General features: G+C 40.6%; 1 protein-coding gene across 1 annotated transcript; it reads left to right on the top strand.

The window, feature by feature from the left end:
* Nucleotides 1–532: 532 nt before the first annotated feature.
* On the top strand, nucleotides 533–16,461 carry LOC120534442 (tripartite motif-containing protein 16-like). Its single transcript, XM_039762014.1, has 6 exons — nucleotides 533–1,231; nucleotides 3,491–3,586; nucleotides 3,865–4,098; nucleotides 4,201–4,360; nucleotides 4,446–4,505; nucleotides 15,861–16,461. Exons 1-6 carry the CDS (start codon nucleotides 644–646, stop codon nucleotides 16,400–16,402), a joined length of 1,680 nt encoding a protein of 559 aa, XP_039617948.1. The 5' UTR covers nucleotides 533–643; the 3' UTR covers nucleotides 16,403–16,461.
* Nucleotides 16,462–19,952: the final 3,491 nt, after the last annotated feature.

Here is a 19,952-nt window from a genome sequence, read left to right as displayed (position 1 = left end):
AAAGCCGTCGACTCCGGTTACTGATTCGGTTTTACCTTTTTATTCCTATTAATTATTTGCGCTATATTTCTTTCGCTTTTCTGTTCTCATATCACAATTAATTTGACTTTAATTGTATCTGGAGAGCGGTAGCGCTCTTAATCAAAACACTTCTTAAGCCAGTGGTTCTCAAACTGTGGGGCGGGCCCCTCTAGGGGGGCGCAAAGTAAAAAAAAGGGAAACGCGAAGATGTAAAAAAAAAGAAAACAAGAATCGAAAATATGAAAAATACATCTACTGAAACAAAAACAAATTAACTTAAACTGCATTCTGATACTAGAAAAAATAAATATAGAGTTAGAAAAATGTCGATAATAGTTAAGTAGGTATAATAAAATATGTATTTATCTATGATATATCATTCATTTAAAAAGAATAAATTGGTATTAATGGGCTCCTTTAAAAAAAAAAACGTTAGGGGGCGCAAATACTTAAAGGTTGAGAAACTCTGTCTTAAGCGTCGGCACGAATATGACAAACTGGAAGTGCATGAAAAATAAAAAATGTTTTAATCGGCCTGATTTAATTTCAGATCAGACGGGTTCATAATTCCGGAAGTGCTGGGCGATTCTTTCACTTTTCATTTCTTCGTGTATTGAACTCGATGGCAGCACCTCAGCTTTCCGTGTCCGCCGATCAGTACTCCTGCTCGGTGTGTCTGGAGGTCCTGAACGAGCCGGTCACTATCCCGTGTGGACACAGCTACTGTATGGACTGTATTAATGACTACTGGGACAAGTCGGACACAACTACAGACTTCAGGTGTCCTCAGTGCAGACGGTCATTTAGCGTGAGGCCGGAGCTGAACAGAAACACCGTATTAAGAGACCTGATAGAGAAACTGAAGAAGGTGACAGCCGGTGGCGGTTCGTCTGAGAGTTACGCAGGACCTGACGATGTGTCCTGTGATTTTTGTACAGGAAGAAAATTGCGAGCCGTGAAGACTTGCCTGACGTGCATGGCCTCCTACTGTGAGACACACCTGCGGCCACACCTGGAGTCTGACGCCTTCAAAAGACACAGACTGGAGGAGCCGACTGGGAATCTGGAAAAGCAGTTGTGCACGAAACATCAGAAAGTTCTGGAAATCTTCTGTAGGACAGACGAGACCTGCTTGTGCGTAATGTGTGCAGTGACCGAACACAACGGCCATGACATGATGACACCTGAACAGGAGAGATTTAGGAAAGAGGTGAGCAGGACTGGGTAGAGTTAATTGGGAAAATGAGCTGTCATCCGAATTATGAGGCGTCTGTGTGTTCGGTCGGGATTTAGTGGAATTCAAGTCTTTCTTAGCGAATGTTGTCTTCCTGTTACCAGGGCCAACATCCTGGAACAAAGGGCGGTGCCAGGCTGTAGCCATGGCAACACACCAGGTGAAACTTGAGGACTTTCAGTTTCAACCCCAATAAACACGGAAGTGACAATGGGGACTTAGTACTAAAATCTGGTGTTATAAAATCAGATGTTTTATAGATAATTCGTATCTATCCATCCATCCATTTTCTAACCCGCTGAATCCGAATACAGGGTCACGGGGGTCTGCTGGAGCCAATCCCAGCCAACACAGGGCACAAGGCAGGAACCAATCCTGGGCAGGGTGCCAACCCACCACAGTAATTCGTATCTATGACTTCTTAATACAATAATAAAAAAAAAACGTAACATGGTTCGTCTTTGACCCAATTTAAACGCCAGCCTTCCCCTTACAGAATTCATCAGTCATCAGGACAAATTATTTCTGAATGTTAAAGCACAAAATGAAAGCGTGAAATATCCACAAGCATCGTAACTGGGAAGGGCAATTCACTTGGTACACAAACAATACAGACTCGCACAAATGATTGTTCGAAAACACTTTCAGCCTGTTAGTTAGTTCAGTTTTGGACTCCTGTCTGTAAAGACATGCTTATTATTATTATTTTTTTTCTCAGACTTTTTTTAAGTATACAGGGTGGCCCCAAACTTTTTTGTCAAGTCAAGTCAAGTTGGGGAGCATGCAGTGGTACAGTGGATTACCGCACCCACTACACATCGAAACAACTCGGGATCCGGTTGGCAACCTCCCAGGCAGACACGCAGTCCAGTCCTACACTCTGGAAATGACCCTCTATCTGCCACAGCCAGGTGTTACGTGGGCGACCCCTTGGCCTGGTCCAGCCACCTGGGTCCCCAACAGTGAGGATCCTACGAGCTAGATCATCCTCCGGGAAACGCGCCACATGGCCGTAGTGCCGTAAATGACGCTCCCTCACAATGCAGGTAATGTGCCTCATTCGGGACTCCATGAGCAACACAAAGTCAAACCAACGGTACCCAAGGATTTTCCGGAGAGACACAGTACCAAAGGAGTCGAGTCTTCATGTCAGGTCACTGGATAGCAATCCATGTCTCACAACCATATAGTAAGACAGGTAGCACCAGGACTCTAAAGACTTGGACCTTTGTCCTTTTTGCGAGATGTTGAGAGCGCCACACACCCCTTTCCAGCGACCTCATGACCCCGTATGCTCTCCCAATCCGTCTACTGACTTCACAGGAAGAGTCACCAGAGACATGAATGTCACTGCCAAGGTAAGTAAACTCCTCAATGAGGTCGACACTCTCTCCGCAAACAGACACACTGCTGATGGCCATGCACAAGAGGTCATTAAAGGCCTGGATCTTGGTTTTTATCGGGACACTCGGAAGCCCAGACACTCTCGAGAGCCCTGATCAGAGCCTCCATTGACTCCGCAAAGATCACAGCATTGTCAGCAAAATCAATATCGGTGAATCTTTTTAAACCAACAGATGCCCCACAGCCGCTGGACCTCACGACCTTGCCCAACACCCAGTCCATACAAGCATTGAACAGAGTAGGAGCAGAACAGACCCCTGATGAACCGCAGAATCAACTGGAAAAACACAGGAGGTCCTGCCTCCACTCTACACAGCACTCACAGTACCAGTGTACAGGCCGGCCATGATATCCAGCAACCTCGAGGGGATCCCACAAACACTCAGGATGTCCCGTAGGGCAGCTCGATCAACTGAGTCAAACTTTTTTATGACTTGTTTTTATTACACATTCATCGACTTCACTGTTTCAATGCTCACTTCACTTCTCTTCATTTGTTTCTATTAATCTAATGTTTCTCTTGCCTTATGATAAAGATCACTTCTGTTGGGCTTTTATTTTTGTAGAAACCAAGCTACATTCTCTACATCTTCTCCTGAACTATGCTGTTTCCTCAGTCTCATGCTCCTCCATCTTCATTTTAACTGTAAATTACTGATCTCTTAATGAGGCCCTCGATTCTTGCTGTTCTGCTCTCCCTCCCAAACATTCAGCTTCGAGATGCTCCACTCGTGTCCACTTCATTCTGTTCTCCTTCTGTCTTTTGCTTTCACATGATCCTTAATGGGCCTCATTATCCATCTCTCCTGGGTTTTGTCTCCACACAATCAGAATCAGCTGGAAGAGAGTAAGGAAGAAATGAGAAGGAAAACTGAGGAGAAAGAGAAGAAAATGGAGAAGACAAAGGACACCATAGTGAGGGTTCAGGTGAGCCGTGTATCCTGTTGAGATACCAAAATGGAGATGAGAACTGAATTAGTGTACTGAAAGGCTGAAAATAAAACCTTAAAGCCTTTCACAAAAGTTAAATGTAACCCTTAAATTACAAGTTTAAGCACATCTGAATGTGTCAAGTCCCAGCTGCCCCCCCAGCTTGTCCCTACTTAAACTTGCACAAACGGATTACTGTTGTACTTTTCTAGTTTAGGACTCCATTCCCGTTACACAAATGAAACTGAAATTAGTTTCTGTCTTCTTCTGATCAGAGCTGGGCAGACAGTGAAGTGCAGGGACACGAGGAGACCTTCAAGTCTGCGCTTCAGTCCATAGAGATGCTGAGGTCAGAGGCCACCGAGGTCATTAGAGGTCATGAGAGAAGGGTGGTGTCAAAGGCCAAAGAGGTCATCAAGCAGCTGGAGGAGGAGATCAAGGAGCTGAAGAGGAGAGGCGTTGAGATGGCCGAGCTTTCACAGACAGACAACCACATCCACTTCCTAATTGTGAGAGGACCAATCTGAAGGACTACCAGCGGGCCTGTGTGACACACACACACACAACTCTTTGTCTCTTATGTTCTCCTTCTCTCAACTCTTCTCTTCCAGAAGTTTCCATCTGTCTGTCTCTCTGTTGGAGATCAAGACACCCCAGATGTTAGTGTCAATGGAGATTTGCTTCCTGAGGCTTTTAGGATGAGCCTGTCTGAGCTGAAGAAGAGTCTGCAGGAGATCAGTGGCTGGGAGCTTGTGAAGACCAGTGAGGCCGGTGGGTTGGGTGTCCTCATGTTACCTTGAGGTGAGAGAAGAAGCTGCCAGAGGTTCATATTCTGCTTTTCTCTTTCTCTTCTCAGGGGTTGATGATTCCATCCACACCCTGCAGAATCTGAGGACCAGAAATGGACTTTTAAAATGTAAGTAAAAGCTTCGAGTTGTGTTGAGTTTAAATAAACAGAACCGAAGGTCTCTATGATTTACTATGAGCAAAATGGAGTCCAGCAGTATGATGATGTTTTACAAATATAATGTTTGCTTAATTTGGATCAGTGGAAAAGTGAACCCCTTCTTTGCATCTTTGACTATAATGCACTGGGCAACACTGTTACACACTAACCCTACTATGTGGCTGCTGCCAACCTGCCATGGTGGATACAGGGAAGAAGTGAGACATAAGTCAGTAGATTCAGCACAGGAGCATTGGAGAGTGTCTGCCATCACAAACTTAAGTGAATTCTACAAAGTATTTACAGCATCGTGGTGGGTGTTCTCTTTGGGTGGTGCTATGTAAATTCAGATATCTTCTCCATTGTTTCTTAATCTATTATCTTGAATGTGTCCATTAACTCTTTCAGGGCTGATGTTGACTTTTGTCAAAATTCAGGGGTAGAGGATGGTAATCGGCTGTAAACTGAGACAAAACTCACTTTTTAGTTTGACTCTCTTTGCTTGAAGGAAAGTTATGTAGCTTTGTTGAGTTGACCTCGATTCCTGCGCGTACAGGAGTAGTGAAGAACAAACAGCCTCAAAAATGTCATCAGCATCTGGTGAGACTAAAGCAAATGTGCAAAGCAAAACACTCCATGGACGTTTTGTATATTATCACTGAATCAGACTCTGACTTCTTGGACTCTGAGTTTGATGCATGTGATCTGGAGATGGATATCAAAAAACGAAATTGAAGTACCAGCATCAGCCTATTGGCCCCCAGTTGATAGTGGTGCTGAACACGTTTGTGTAGCTGATACGCTTATGGCAGCATTCGCCTAGGGGGACCACCACTTATGATGACAAGAAGTACAAACCATATTGCATCACACTGCGACTGCCACCTTCGCCCACCTGCTGTGCAAAGGCAGAGAGGTAGCTGGCCCGCCATGCATTCCTGCTGGCCATCAAGCCACCCCTGTGCAGCCACTGCTGCCAGAGATGCAAAACAGATGACAACAGCAGCCACAGCACGTAACAACAGACGTTTTACATTAATGTATGTGTGAAACTAGTGCATTGTGGAAAAAATATTCAGCCCTCAAAGAGTTAACTTAGCACAGGTCCAACTGGTCAGCACCTTGGCCAGCCCTCACTGTGCCAGGCATTCATCCCTTCAGTGTGGATCACTCACTGATCTCTTTGTTTAATCAGCTCAGCATTGTTTTTTCTTCTTCTCCGATTCCACATTTTGAAAAGACGAGTAGCATAAGACTTACTTTCATAAGACGTTTTAAAAGATGAACATTTTTGACCATACTTTCAAGTTCTTATCTCTCTTGTTGGTATTGCTTCTATGATTTCATCTCTTTCTGTGGAGTCTGCTCCCTTACTTGTATCTTAAAAATGACAGGCAGAAGCAGAGTAGACACAAGGTGGAGGATTTGGTTGGGCAAGTGGCACTGAATTATGAAGAGCCTGAACTTTCAAAACTGTGTTTGTCTGTTTTTATTGGAATGTAGCAAGCATTTATGTGGATGTTTACAGTTTTCCTCATCTTCATCATGATTAGGAGTTTCTGGTTATTTAAGCCATTTTTTAATTAGTGACCCCACTAGTGGGTAGAAAGAAAATAAGCTCAAGATATGTTGTGAGCAAAATAAATAGACAGGAAAACATCAGGGACTAGAAAGGGGCAAAAGCAGAAAGCACACAATCAAGATGTCTAAATATTTAGGGAGCAAAGAGAAGATTCAATGTTTCAGTGAACCTGACATTAGTTAACTCTTTTGAACTGACTTGTACTTCCAACAAAAAGGGTTTGACTTGTTCAGTGAGCGATACTTGATAGTACTGGATGCCACCATTTTATACCGTCACACACACACACTGCATCAAGCCCAGGTCACATGGTGACAATAGACGAACACATCCTGAGAACCACTGGAGAAAATGGTAGCATGGATAAAACACAATATAACATTACAATTATGCAAATGCTTCTAGAACATAATACAATCTCAAAACAAAAATAAAAGTAAAAGCCACTTGATTCAGAACCTTAAACATATCATTTTCCAAACAAAAATAAAGAAAAAATGATAACAATAGGCACCTAATCATAATCATACAGTGACATAGTTGTAGCATTTCAGCTTTCAGTATTGTCTGTTGGGATGTCTGACTTCATCCAGCGGGTGGCGCACACTCCCTAAGAGTATGCTCAGTAAAGATTGTTGCTTTTTCCAAAGCAAGAGTCATATTCATATAATATGTACATGTCTGTGTGTGTATATGTATATATATATATATATATATATATATATATATATATATATATATATATATATATATATATATAAGTAGAGTCTCGCTTATCCAACCTTCGCTTATCCAACATTCCATATTATCTGATGTCCAACCGCAAGAAAAAAAACGCCTCAATCGGCAACAAGAACTGCGAGCGTGAGCTTAGTCTACTTTTTGTTGCTCCCAACTCTACTGCAGCTACTTAGTTACCCCGACTGTACAGTGGTGCGCCCGTCTACACTATGACTCATGTGTCTGTCATTCGCCCCACCCTCACTCACTCACTGTCACAACTCACTACTCAGTGCAGCGCAGTTTATCATTGTATGCGGATCGGTTTATCGTCTGTTACATGTGTATGTGTCTGAGTGTGTTAATTTGACAAACATTGTTGTGTTGTTTAAAAGTTGAAATTTATGCAAGTACAGTAGTATGGCGACGAAAAGAAAGAAAGTTGTTGTATCGATGGAACAAAAACTTGAGGCAATCAAGAGACTGGACAAGGGAGAGACAATGCAGAAGGTAGCTGACGACTTTGGCGTTGGACGGGTAACAGTAGGAGACTGGAAGAAGAAACAAATAGAAATAGAAAAATGGTGTGCAGCAAGAGTTATGGAGAGTACATTAAAAGAAAGAGAAACAATGAAAAAATGTGACTATGAAAACGTTAGTGAAGCTTTGTACGTTTGGTTTACACAGTTCAGGGACAAAGGTGTGCCTATGTCAGGGCCTATTTTACAGCAAAAGGCATTGCATTTTTGTAATGAATTCAATGAAAGGGACCCAGGTTTCACAGCAAGTGTTGGTTGGCTTGACCGATGGAAGAAACGCTATGGTATCCGTCGGTTACGTGTTTGTGGTGAAAAACTGTCATTGAATTTTGAAGAAATGGAAGCATTCAAGAAAAGATTTCAGGAATTTATTGAAAGTGAAAGCCTAACGGGTGATCAGACATTTAACTGTGAGGAGTCAGGCCTTAATTATAAAATGTTACCTAGTAAGAGTCTTGCAGCCAGATCTGAAGTGGCAGCCCCTGGCTACATGCGTAGCAAGGAAAGGCTGACAATTTTAGCATGCAGCAATGCTACAGCAAACCTCAAAATGAACCTTGCAATGACTGGAAAGTCCCAAAATCCTAGAGCCTTTAAAACACACTTCCTTAAAATACTACAGTCAGAAAAGCACATGGATGAGCAGTGAAATTTGCAAAGACTGTTTTTTAAAGAATTAATTCCTTCAACAGAGAAGTTTTTGGAAGAAAATAATGTATCCAGAAAAGCAGTTTTGTTTCTAGATAATGCTCCAATGCACTCTGATGCAGAGGAGCTTCAAGATGGTGACATTAAGGCAATGTTTCTACCCCCCAATGTAACTACCATATGCCAACCTATGGATCAGGGCGTTTTGGAAATGATAAAAAGGAACTATCGCAGGAAGCTACGGTCCACAGTGATAGAAGAAATTGAAGAAGGACAAGACATGATTGAAAAATTGAAACACATCAATGTAAAGGATGTTGCTTATTGGGTTGCAAGGGCCTGGGTTAACGTAAGGGCTCCAACAATTGCCAAATCATGGAAGAAGCTGCTAGGCGATGATGAAAGTATGGAAACGGAAAGCACATATGAAACCAAAGAAACCATTCTACCTTTAGTGCAACGTATCCCTGGATGTGAGGATGCGTCTTTGCAAGAAATCGAAAGTTGGATGAAGGATGATGATCAGTATAAAATAACTGATGAAGAAATTGTCACTCTTGTCAATTGCGATGACAACGAAATTGAAGATCAATATCAAGCACCAACTGTTCAGCCTCTCAGAATTTCACATAACGATGGAGTTAAAGCTCTAGAAACTGCAACTAAATACATTGAGCAACAAGAAGAAGCTACAGGAATCGTCATAATGATGCTACAAAGATGGCGAGACCTGGCAGCGAAGAAACAACACTCATCAGGAAAGCAGACTATGATCAAAAATTTCTTTAAATTACCACAGGACTAAACTTTTTAAGTACATACTGTATTTAACTTCAGACAATTCTGTAAGTTCATTTTTTCAGTTAATTTTTTCTGTTTTGTTGTAAAACATGATTTTTAGGTTCGTAATGTGTACAATTATAATATAGTTTGATGTTTAATAGGCTTTTTCTTAACACCACCCATTATTCAACATTTTCGCTTATCAGACATTCTGCCGGCCCGATGTCGAATAAGCAAGACTGTACTGTGTGTGTATATATATATATATATATATATATATATATATATATATATATATATATATATATATATATATATATATATATATATATATATATATATAAATCCTGTGACAAGACAAGACTTTTTTCAAGAGATTTTTTCAAGTCCCATGAAACGAGACTTTGGCCATGAGATTGTTTCAAGTCCCAGCCTCCTCTCCTCTCATATTCAACCACACACACGCTCCTCTCACCTCTCATTCGTGTGAATGCTTTAGACAGACACAGTTCCTGCTCTCTCAGCTCTTATAAATTTTTACGTTTTCCTCACTTTAAGTTGACAATTAAAGAAGACTTATTATGTCTAAATCTTATTGAAGAATTTCATCCCAAAGGGTTGTCAACAGAAACAATGAGTACACAAACAATCCTAGCACCGAGAAACAAAGAAGTCAAACGAACTAACGCGAAAAATGTTGCTCGGTTACACGGCAAATTGTATTAAATGCGTATCAATAGACTATTCTAAAATAGTTGGAGGTGATCGTGCAGAAGATGAAAACATCAACTTACAATATCACGAAGAATATCTACAACCGTTAACACCGTCCGGTTTTCCAGAAGAAGGATGTATCCAAGAAAGGTAATGTAGTACATCTTCAGGGGATAACATTAGACACCAAAGGAGATCTTCATATGCCATTCGTATGAAAATGTTTACAGTTTCCTGTTAGAATAACTTTTGCAAAGACAATTAACAAATCTCAGAGCCAAACATTTGAAAAAGTCATTTTATTTAATGGAGACTTATCACGGCACTTATACGTTGCATTTTCACAATGAAAATCCAAACACAGAATAAAAATTCAATGTGATTTACATAAATATTTAATTCAAAACATTGTTTTAATTGAAGTTTTACAGTAAAAATGTAAGTCTAAAAAGTATTTGCGTTTTAATTTTAAAGCCAAACAGAACAAAATCACATTATGCAACAAATACCTCTAACGCAACATGAAACATAATTTACTTTCAATGTATTACGATTTACTATGGTTAATTACTTGCTGTAATGTAAAATAGTTAGTTATTTCAATTATGCATATGTAACAATTCCCATGAAACTAAAAATCTATTTAAATTGTACGTCCGCATCCCTATACGTGAGCGGCAGAACCACTAAGAGGCCCCCTAGTTTATATATAGATATATATGTGTGTATGTGTGTCTATCTCTCTCTCTCTCTCTCTATATATATATATATATATATATATATATATATATATATATATATATATATCCATCCATCCATTTTCTAACCCGCTGAATCCGATATATTAGCAAAATACCAGCGCTTCAGCAACGGAGAAGTAGTTTGTTAAAGAAACAATGAAAAGAAAAGGAAACATTTTGAAAATAACGTAACATGATTGTCAATGTAATTGTTTTGTCACTGTTGTGAGTGATGAGTGTTGCTGTCATATATATATATATATATTTACACACACACACATAAACATATATATATACATATCTATACATATACACATATACATACACACACATATATACACACAAATACATATATATATATATATATACACACACACACACATATATAAACATATATATACATATACATACATATCTACATATATACACACACAGCTATTTCAGTATCAGTGCAATACGCTGCTTGTTAAAACGGATGACACCCGCTCTTACGTGCAAGTCTGCGTGGATATTATGAACTATCAGTATTTATTCAAGTTCTATTTAAATTTTAAATAGAAGGAATTTTTATTTAGTCGACAGAAATATCTTTGGTAGGAATGGTAAAAACAGACAGGAATATTATTCGTGAATAAATCAACTCAAACCTTAAACAACTTATAATATTTTGCTCTCCATAAAAATATATCCTGTCTAAATTATACAAGTTAGAAATAAAGTAAACGTTAAAAGAACAAACATTCAAATTTCTTTACTCTTATGTAATTTTATATAAAAAATAAACTTAGATTTTAAATATCCCAAAAGATTTTGCTCTCCATAAAAATATATCCTGTCAAAATTATACAAATTCAAATATGAACATGCTGCATAACAAAACCTAGAAATATAAATGAAATGTGTTCCTTTCAGCAATAACAAATCAAATCATTCAGTTGTCTTTGCTCATATGTCATTTTAGAGCTGGACGCCTGGCATCTTTTTTTGGCCACAGGTTCGTTTCTGTTTGGTGTGAGGTTCTGTGTTGTGGAGATTCTCAGGATGGATTGCAGGTGCTCATCAGTGAGGCGACTCCTGTGTGCTGTTTTGTTAGTCTTTATCACTGAGAAGAGCTTCTCACACAGATATGTGCTACCAAACATGCACAAGGTTCGAGCCGCATGTAGACGGACTTTTTTTGTTCTTCAAAGTCACCAAAGCGCCGTGCAAACTCAGTGCGCCAGTTTATCAGCAAAGTGCGATTTGGGAACACCGTAGTGACGACTTGGTTTAACATTACTTGGCAACAGGGAAAGTGGGGCAAGGTGCACTGGTGCATTTGTGTCTCCCATAAAAGCAGCTTCACTTGAAATCACTTTGTGATTGTGCACGGTTAAAACGTCCGCTGAAGTGTCAGATTCTTATTTAATTCTTCTGCTTTCTGTATCTTCTGCATTGCATTCAGGTTACCCTGATGTTTTGTCTCATAGTGCCGTCTTAGATTAAATTCTGTAATTACAGCCACATTAGCTCCACAAATGAGACACACGGGTTCAGTAAACATATACTCAGCCTCCCATCGGTTTTAAAGGCTCTATTTTCAGAATCAACTTTTCTCTTCAGCATCGTGTGAGCTAGCTTCGCAATAACTTGCAGCATCATAAGCTAGACTTGATTAACGCGTAAGTGTTCGGCAAGGCAGCTGAAGCGCTGCATTATGGGATCTGTAGTTTATTGTGTTACCAGCGCTTCATATACCCGGGCCATTAATAACAATAATACAGTATATAAAATGATCTCGCAGGCCGGATGTGGCCCGCGGCCCTTGAGTTTGACACATATGGACTAAATAGAACTTGAAAAGATATATTTTTTCAAATGTGATCGCGCAATTCAGATAGAGTTGACGCACACTACAGCCTGCATGCCTCAATAAGTCATCCTCCCCTCGCTCTTACTTTTTTACCGTTCATCTAATGAATACACTGAGTATGGCTTTACCAAAACAATCATTGATGGCGAATAAAGTATCCATTATTCGAGTATGTAGATCGGGATATATATATACATATATATATATACCCGTATCGCAGCGAGAAGTAGTGTGTTAAAAAGCTAGAAAAGAAAAGGGAACATTTTAAAAATAACGTAACATGACTGTCAATATACAGTATTTGTTTTGTGAGTGTTACTGAGTGTTGCTGTCATCAAGGATTTGATTATCATTATTTCTTTCAATCAGGTTCGTATTTGTAGGATGTGTTGTGTTCAAGTTACATTCCGTGTTTGTCAATCGCTGTAAAGATGACAGGTTTCATTCATCGATTCGTTTCTTACTGCATCAATAAACAGCTCGTCTTCTTCTTTATCTGAGACCTGACACACTGCATGCATGGGTTTTTTTTACACTGTCTTCCTTTAGCGGGACATTGACTTTTTCCAACGTGTGCTTTGTTTCCGCAGTAGTTGGATTTATGAATATGCTTATCAGACGCTTCATATTTTTTGCTGCCTTTTCAATTGTGTAATTAGGTTTTGTTCAGCTCTTTGGAACTGTTGCTTTTATCTGTGCACGCGCCAGTTCACGTGAGCCACTCGTGTACATGCATCGAAGGTTCCCAGCTGTGCTGGTGCCATCTCGTGCTATGTCCATGGCTGTATTTAATGTTACCTTAGTCCTGGCACTTAAAACTTTCTCTCGCAGTTTCGCTGAGTTTGTGTCAAACACCACCCTGACCATCTCATCTTCCTCTCCATAAGCACAGTCCTTCACCCGTGAATATTTAGTGGAGTTTGCTATTGGATTGCCGCTGACGGACGGCCTTATATGGGCAGGCACTAAATTACAAACGCCAGCGGCAGCCTGTCTATGAACTTAATTTAAAGTGTAGGTTTACATCGTGCTTTGTTTCCGAAGTAGCAGAACTCATGAATATGGGTGGATATGGCACTCGCCGCTTCTTATTGTTTCGCTGCCTTCTCAATTATATAATGCATGTTTTCTTCAGCGCTTTTTGAGGTCTTCCTGGTTTTCTATGTACTGCGTGATTACGTGGGAGGCGTGATGATGTCACACGAAACTCCCCACGGGTTCAAGCTCATCTCCATTACAGTAAATGGAGAAAACTGCTTCCAGTTATGACCATTACGCGTAGAATTTCGAAATGAAACCTGCCCAACTTTTGTAAGGAAGCTGTAAGGAATGAACCTGCCAAATTTCAGCCTTCCACCCACACGGGAAGTTGGAGAATTAGTGGTGAGTCAGTGAGTGAGTGAGTGAGTGAGGGCTTTGCCGTTTATTAGTATATATATATATATATATATATATATATATATATATATATATATATATATGGGTTTCCTCATGCCACTGCCACCATGTTGCAAGGCTGTTTACATTTGTTTATTTATCCAAAATGATTTTCGAATATTGCAGATCTATTCTTTGACTTCACTTAAACTTGTTAAAGGAAGGTACTACCTGATATATTTTTTTGAAGATGAAGAGTATTTTTCCCTGGCCATGCCTGTATAGGTTAAACTCTATTAAAAACTGAAGTGCAGCTCATCTTATCCTGCCTCAGTTAGACAGCTCACCTTTAAGTTGTAGGTTATGAAGAGAAGTTTCATAGAAGCCAGACACACACTGTTTAAAAAAATGAAGTACTGTCTGGCATATACTAGACAGTAAAACACTTCAACAGTTCCAAGATTTTTGCCTAAAATTTTCTTTGACGCCCGTTGACTTTGTGGCCCTCACCACAATATACAAAATGTCCAGTGGTCATTCTCATCTTTGGCTCCATTAATATTTCACAATGACTGATGTTGATGTCAGAAATCAAAATGACAAGACTTTCCACCATCCCCAACTGGTCATCATAACCATTTTTGAGAACTGACCTGTCCACTCCAATCCAGTTGTCTTTCCCGTCTCCTCTTTTTCTGCAGCGTGGCCTTGTTCTTGTCATTTTGGTTGAACTTTATATGTCCCCCAAGAGGAAATATGTCAGACTGGCCTTCCTGTTTAGGCAATATAAAATGAAATACAGATAGACATTAACAATTTAACATATGCCCAGCCTGTATGTTAAACTCAGTCACTGGTGAGATGACAATTTAAGTCATTGTAATTAAGTAATTCAATAGGTTGAATTTTACATCTATGCTTAGACCCCCTCATTCCTCTTCTACTCTGTTTATTTGTCTATCTACACCATAAACAGCAGACAACGAAGAAGAACGGAACTGAAAAGTTTAAAACCTGCCATGAAGGGCTTGAGATTGAGATTAGACTTACATTTGCCAGCACTTTCATTTACTTGGGGATGTGTGAAATGGCCATTTCAGGGGTAAAGTGACTAATGTAAGAAACAACACTTCGGGGTACTTTTTGGCAAACTCTGTGTAATTTAGCGATCCAAACTTTAAAAAACAAAAATGTGTGTAAGACGCAAATAAGTCTTCTCAGACGTGAGTCTCATTACGTGACCAGAAAAGATGGCGGTTTTTCCAGTTATAATGTAATCGGGCAAGAAGAGGCGGGTCCAGGTGGCCTGACCCCTGCAGTGACGTCAAGGGAGGAGAGCTGTCAATTTTCCTGTCTATAGAAGGAAGAAAAGAAAGGCCATTATCATATAGTGCCACCCCAACCCCTGGACTGGCGGAGAATTGCCATCACCAAAACCCTTAAACTGTGCACCATGCGCATGCACGTGACACTGTATGCAGACATTTGGACCGATGACAGCAGGCTGAAACTGTGGATGATAGTAAAATTGATCCATATTTTTAGCATTTTAAGTCAGCGTTATTAAAGATGAAGCACAGCCAACAGGTCCTTGTGTTCAATTTGGATTGTTTGCCAGTTATCAGATCTGGATGCTTTTCTTCATTTAATTCATTTGTCTTTTTGTGAATGCTCAGACAATTTGTTTGACACTCAGGATGAAGGAGTGTGTGTGACACAAGCCATTGTTTTTACATTTTATTTTTTTATGTTCTTTTCCAAGTTCACTATTTCATCTTTTGTCCACCTCCTCCTTCTCCTCCATATACTCTCTGACTTCCTTGTTTCCGTTCTTCCTCCTCACACCTCTGTTCATTTCCCCCCCTCATCCATTTTCACCTTGTCCTGTCCTTCGACATGATAACCTGTCATCACCCTAAACTTTTTTCTCCGTTTTTCCCACTTTTAGGTTATTCTCCCTACTTGACCCCTTGTGTCTCCTCCAGCTCTCCCACTTCTCTTTACTCCTTTTTTCCTTCACTCCTTCTGCTGTTCACTGATCACAGCTCCCATCTTTTGTCCTCAGGCTCACTGTTGTGTTCCTTTTCTGCTCCTCGCATGACACTCAGTCCACAGTCTCCATAATGAACTCCTTCTGCTCCCCACACTGACCTACAGGACTGATCCCTGACTGTAAAGACTGCTCTGTGCAGGCCCACATGCCCACTGTAGCTGTCCATAATACTTCTGGTACTCAGCACTTTGATGACAAGTTCATTGTATCGATCTCAGATCTTTGATTTCAGTTCTTTGTGTTTGGCACTCTCCTTCCCTCAGGTTCAAGTCTCATATTAGAATGTCCGCCAATTTCTTCACTTGTTTTCTTTTCAGACTTCTGTCCGCTTACCCTGGACCCCAACACAGCGCACAGATGCCTGGAACTCTCTGAAGGGTCCAAGAAGGTGACATGTGAGGGGACAGAGATCACATTTCCCGATCATCCTGACAGATTTGACTGCTGGCCTCAAGTTCTTTGTAGTGAGGCTCTCAGTGGGACTCGCTGGTACTGGGAGGTCGAGTGGAGTGGAGATGAGGCAGAGATTGGAGTCGCATATAAAGGAATTGGAAGAAAGGGAGGAAGTAACGAGTGTCTTCTTGGAGGCAATAGCCAGTCCTGGTGTTTGTACTACTGTGATTCCAGTTACTCAGTGTGGCACAATAACGAGCTAACTCAAATCAGCGCTCCCTGTAGTCACAGAATAGGTGTGTACCTGGACTGGCCTGCTGGCTCTCTGTCATTTTATAGTGTCTCTGACACAATGACCCTCCTGCACAAGATCAACGCTTCCTTCACTGAACCATTGTACGCGGGGTTTTGGGTGGACGATGGCTCCAGTGTAACAATCTGCAATTTGAGCACCTCGGATAAGTGACCAGTGGCATCTACAGATCACTTCATATCTTATGTTTAATAGTAAAGAGGGGAAATCAATAGACCGTGCTGGAGTTAATTTGTCTGTTCATTCCTGGCATGTCTGTATCCAGCAGGGGGCGCTAGCTCCCTCGTTGGAATGAGTTCTTTTGTAATTGCAGCATGTTACATAACCCGAAACTATATAGATCTATATATATAAAATTCTTTTCATGTTTGAAACGGAAATTACATATGACCACGCGAAATGGAAATTATGTATGACCACAGAATTATGATACAGGAGCTAATCACTTTGTTTGTGGACGCCATTTTTATATCGTCTTTATGAATTGCTATTATTTGTGTGAGAGTTACTTTACTGATATTGAAAAGAAGTAAACACAAACATGCCGATCTATCCCATAGAAGTGCGCCCCACATCGCCCTCTCCCAGCCTTCCTCTCTGGACTCCAGCGCTGAGCCGTCCGCCGCCAGGTGCGTTCTGACAGAGAAGTTTTATGTATTCGTCCACGTGAATGTCGCGGAAACTGCCAGATTATAACTTTTTTTTAATTGGCAGTACTTGATAGTAGAAGAGATGAGGAAAACAGCTTTGCGTCTTTCTACTTTTTAACTGTGCCGAGCTGTAAACAATGTGAAGATGACACCACCTTCAGCGGCGTGAGGTCGTGAGAACAAAGTGGACGCTGGGAGGCGCGGAATATCGGGCTGCTCTGCCGGGTCGAGAGCTTCACAGTTTTGGGGCGGCATCCTCTCTTCTCGCACTGTTTGTGACACTTTGAGTGCCCCATCAGCTCCTTGGAGAGTGGAGATCATTGCGAATGAGTGTGATCGGCACCATTGAAGCAAAACTCTCTTTGTAAATTGCACTTTACGACTACTTACTGTCCCTTAAGGTGAGTTCAGGTCACTAAAACCCCGCAACATTCAAGGTTGCTTTTGTGATTAATTCTTTTAAGAAGATGGAGGGTTTACATCTAAGAAGATGTACCGACCTCTTCATGTGAAGTTTTGGACTTGGGAATTGTTTGGACCTTCTGCCCGTTAAGCACGGAAGGGCAGTGTCCACATTTTTCAGAATAATTTTTCTCTTAAATCACAGGCACGTAGTGCAACGATGTCAGGCGGATTTGCAGGATCGCATAGAAAATGTAATTTCTATAGCACACCGGTCGTGTAGCGCCTTTCACAAGGGATCTGCTACCGAGAGATGATCCAAATACATTTAAGCTGCTGTTAGTGCTACTTACCTGTTGTATTATAGTGCTTTTAAAATGTACTTTACCCGAAAGCACTCCAGTACTGCTCAATGTATCTTTACTTCTTACGTGTTAATGTTTTACTGCTTAATAATTTATATACTACATTTTACTTTTTCCCCTTGCACTCAGTGAGCGAATCCACTGGGTAATCAGCTAGTATAATATAAAAAAGGTGATACCCCTCCTTTAGTGATACGGTGGTAAGAAATCACATAGGAGAAATAACTTAGCTTTCTTTAATGACGGTTTACACTGCATAACAGACGAAGGGAGCAAATGGCAAAACCCAGTTTGGGAGTAGGGGCCCGATGTGTAGAGTCTGCCATTTTTGTGGGTACATTGGAAGGATTTTCCAGATCGGATGACGTTATCTCCCATCCATCCGTCGGCTTCAAAGGTGTGCCAGGCAATGTTCCAAGGCTTTCTACCCTTTCTTCATGTGCAGGCCCCCTCTTAGGTGAATCGTGCCATTCCAAACAAGGAAAAGAGAGGATACAGTTTCATGTTTGACACACAGAAATAGTATACAACAGTCCTCAGTCTGACTGCCCATTTCCCAGTTGTCCCTAACTGTCTTGTCTTATAATGCTTGCCTAGCAGTTCTTATATGGTGAACCCCTGTGCTAAATATGGCTCTGTGTGAACTGTGCATGTGAGTAGAAAAAGACAGATTTATAAAATATATGTGCACAGAGTACAGCGACATATATACTTATTACAGTAAACAAACACACAGCCACAACCGCTAACGGCTCTGCCATAGTGGTCCTGGACTTGTGTGGTCATCATCAATGAAAGATTGAGCTTAGATGAGGTTACTGTTAGCCCAACCTCATTCAACACACTGTAAACCCTTCACCATTAGGCAACCTCCCTCTTTCACCTCGTTTATTTCTGTGGCGCTCTGAAAATGCAAACTCCACCTGAAGTAGAACAGAGCGCAATCTGTGGGGATAGGCTGACTTGAGTTAATGGGCGCTGGTCTCTCTCTGTCTCTCTCTCTCTCTCTATTTCACTCTGTCATTCTTTTTTATCTTTGCAATTCTTACTTTTCTTCTTTGCAAAGCTGTTCAGTCTTTGTCAGGTGTCGTGGGGATCCTGAGTGAACATCCTTTGTCAAGTCCTGCCCCAAATTTTCAATTGGATTGACATATGGCCATTTACAGCAAGGAAAATAGGTATGTTTTTCTCAGTAAATATATTTCTAACCGGGCTATTGACATGAAATTTACTCCAGATGTCAGTAACAACCCAAGTAATCCACACTACAATATATCAGATAGATAGATAGATAGATAGATGAAAGACACTATATAATAGATAGATAGATATGAAATGCAATTAGATAGATAGATAGAACGAACATTATTTGTCCAAAAGGGTAATTTTTGCTTTTTACAGAAGCTCTTTAAATAAAAAAAAGCAGAAATAGGTAAGGACTAAAATTAAGAACATTTAAAAAGAAAGAAAACTTCTGACATGGCAGTCCCAGTTCCAATGAGGTGTTCATTACACAGGCATATTGCTGTTGGTATAAAGGTGTTTCTTGGTCAATAATTTGTTGGCTGAAAGTCCTCCGTGTTGTTGTGTCACAGAGAGGACGTACAGCATTGTTCGTAATAGCACTCGATTTTGTCTCCATCCTCCCTTTTGCTACATCTTCCTCGGGGTCCTGTAACTTAAGCCTCTAATATTCTTTATTCGCTCTGGAAGCTTCCGTAAATGATTCAGTGCAAGGCAGATGGTTAACTCAGAAAGGCGTTTAATTTATTAGCGCACACATAACAGAACTTTACAAAAGACGCCCGTCTCCATTACTCTCTGTTACTAACCACTCCCCTTTATTTATTCATTGGTTATCTGGTTTATAACAACTTTATTTAAAACCTTAATTCACAATATACCACATCCCCCTTTTTTCCAAGAAAACAAAATCACTTTTCCTTTTCTTTCTTACTGTTTTGGATTAGAAAATAACTAATGTACATAACTATGTACACATGCACACAAACTATTTTTCATATTATCACTTCACTGCTGAGTGCTGTGTGCTTATGTAGTCCTGAGACCCACAGGTCTTGAGTACTTGGCCTCCTGCTGGATCTTACATTTGACTGTAGCCCATTACAAAATCTTTAAATCTTTCAGGTACTTTTACAACCACTTCTAGTGGATCTTTCTCGTTAATTTGGTCTTCCCCTTGGTGGCTTTCTGGAGGTGGTATACCTACATTTTCTTGTGTCGGCACCTGTTCTGTACTACAGTGGTCTTCTTCATCCTCATCAA

Source organism: Polypterus senegalus, chromosome 8, assembly GCF_016835505.1.
Source record: "Polypterus senegalus isolate Bchr_013 chromosome 8, ASM1683550v1, whole genome shotgun sequence".
NCBI lineage: Eukaryota > Metazoa > Chordata > Cladistia > Polypteriformes > Polypteridae > Polypterus > Polypterus senegalus.
The sequence above is the reverse complement of the archived record's forward strand: the minus strand, read 5'-3'. Positions and strand labels throughout refer to the sequence as shown.

What these genes read in the sequence shown, in the direction of transcription:
- LOC120534442 (XM_039762014.1), top strand. Translation starts at nt 644, where the DNA reads ATGGCAGCACCTCAGCTTTCCGTGTCCGCCGATCAGTACTCCTGCTCG. An exon ending in AGGAGAGATTTAGGAAAGAG is followed by an intron (nt 1,232 to 3,490) that starts GTGAGCAGGACT and finishes CCACACAATCAG; the next exon opens with AATCAGCTGGAAGAGAGTAA. An exon ending in CAGAAATGGACTTTTAAAAT is followed by an intron (nt 4,506 to 15,860) that starts GTAAGTAAAAGC and finishes TTTTCTTTTCAG; the next exon opens with ACTTCTGTCCGCTTACCCTG.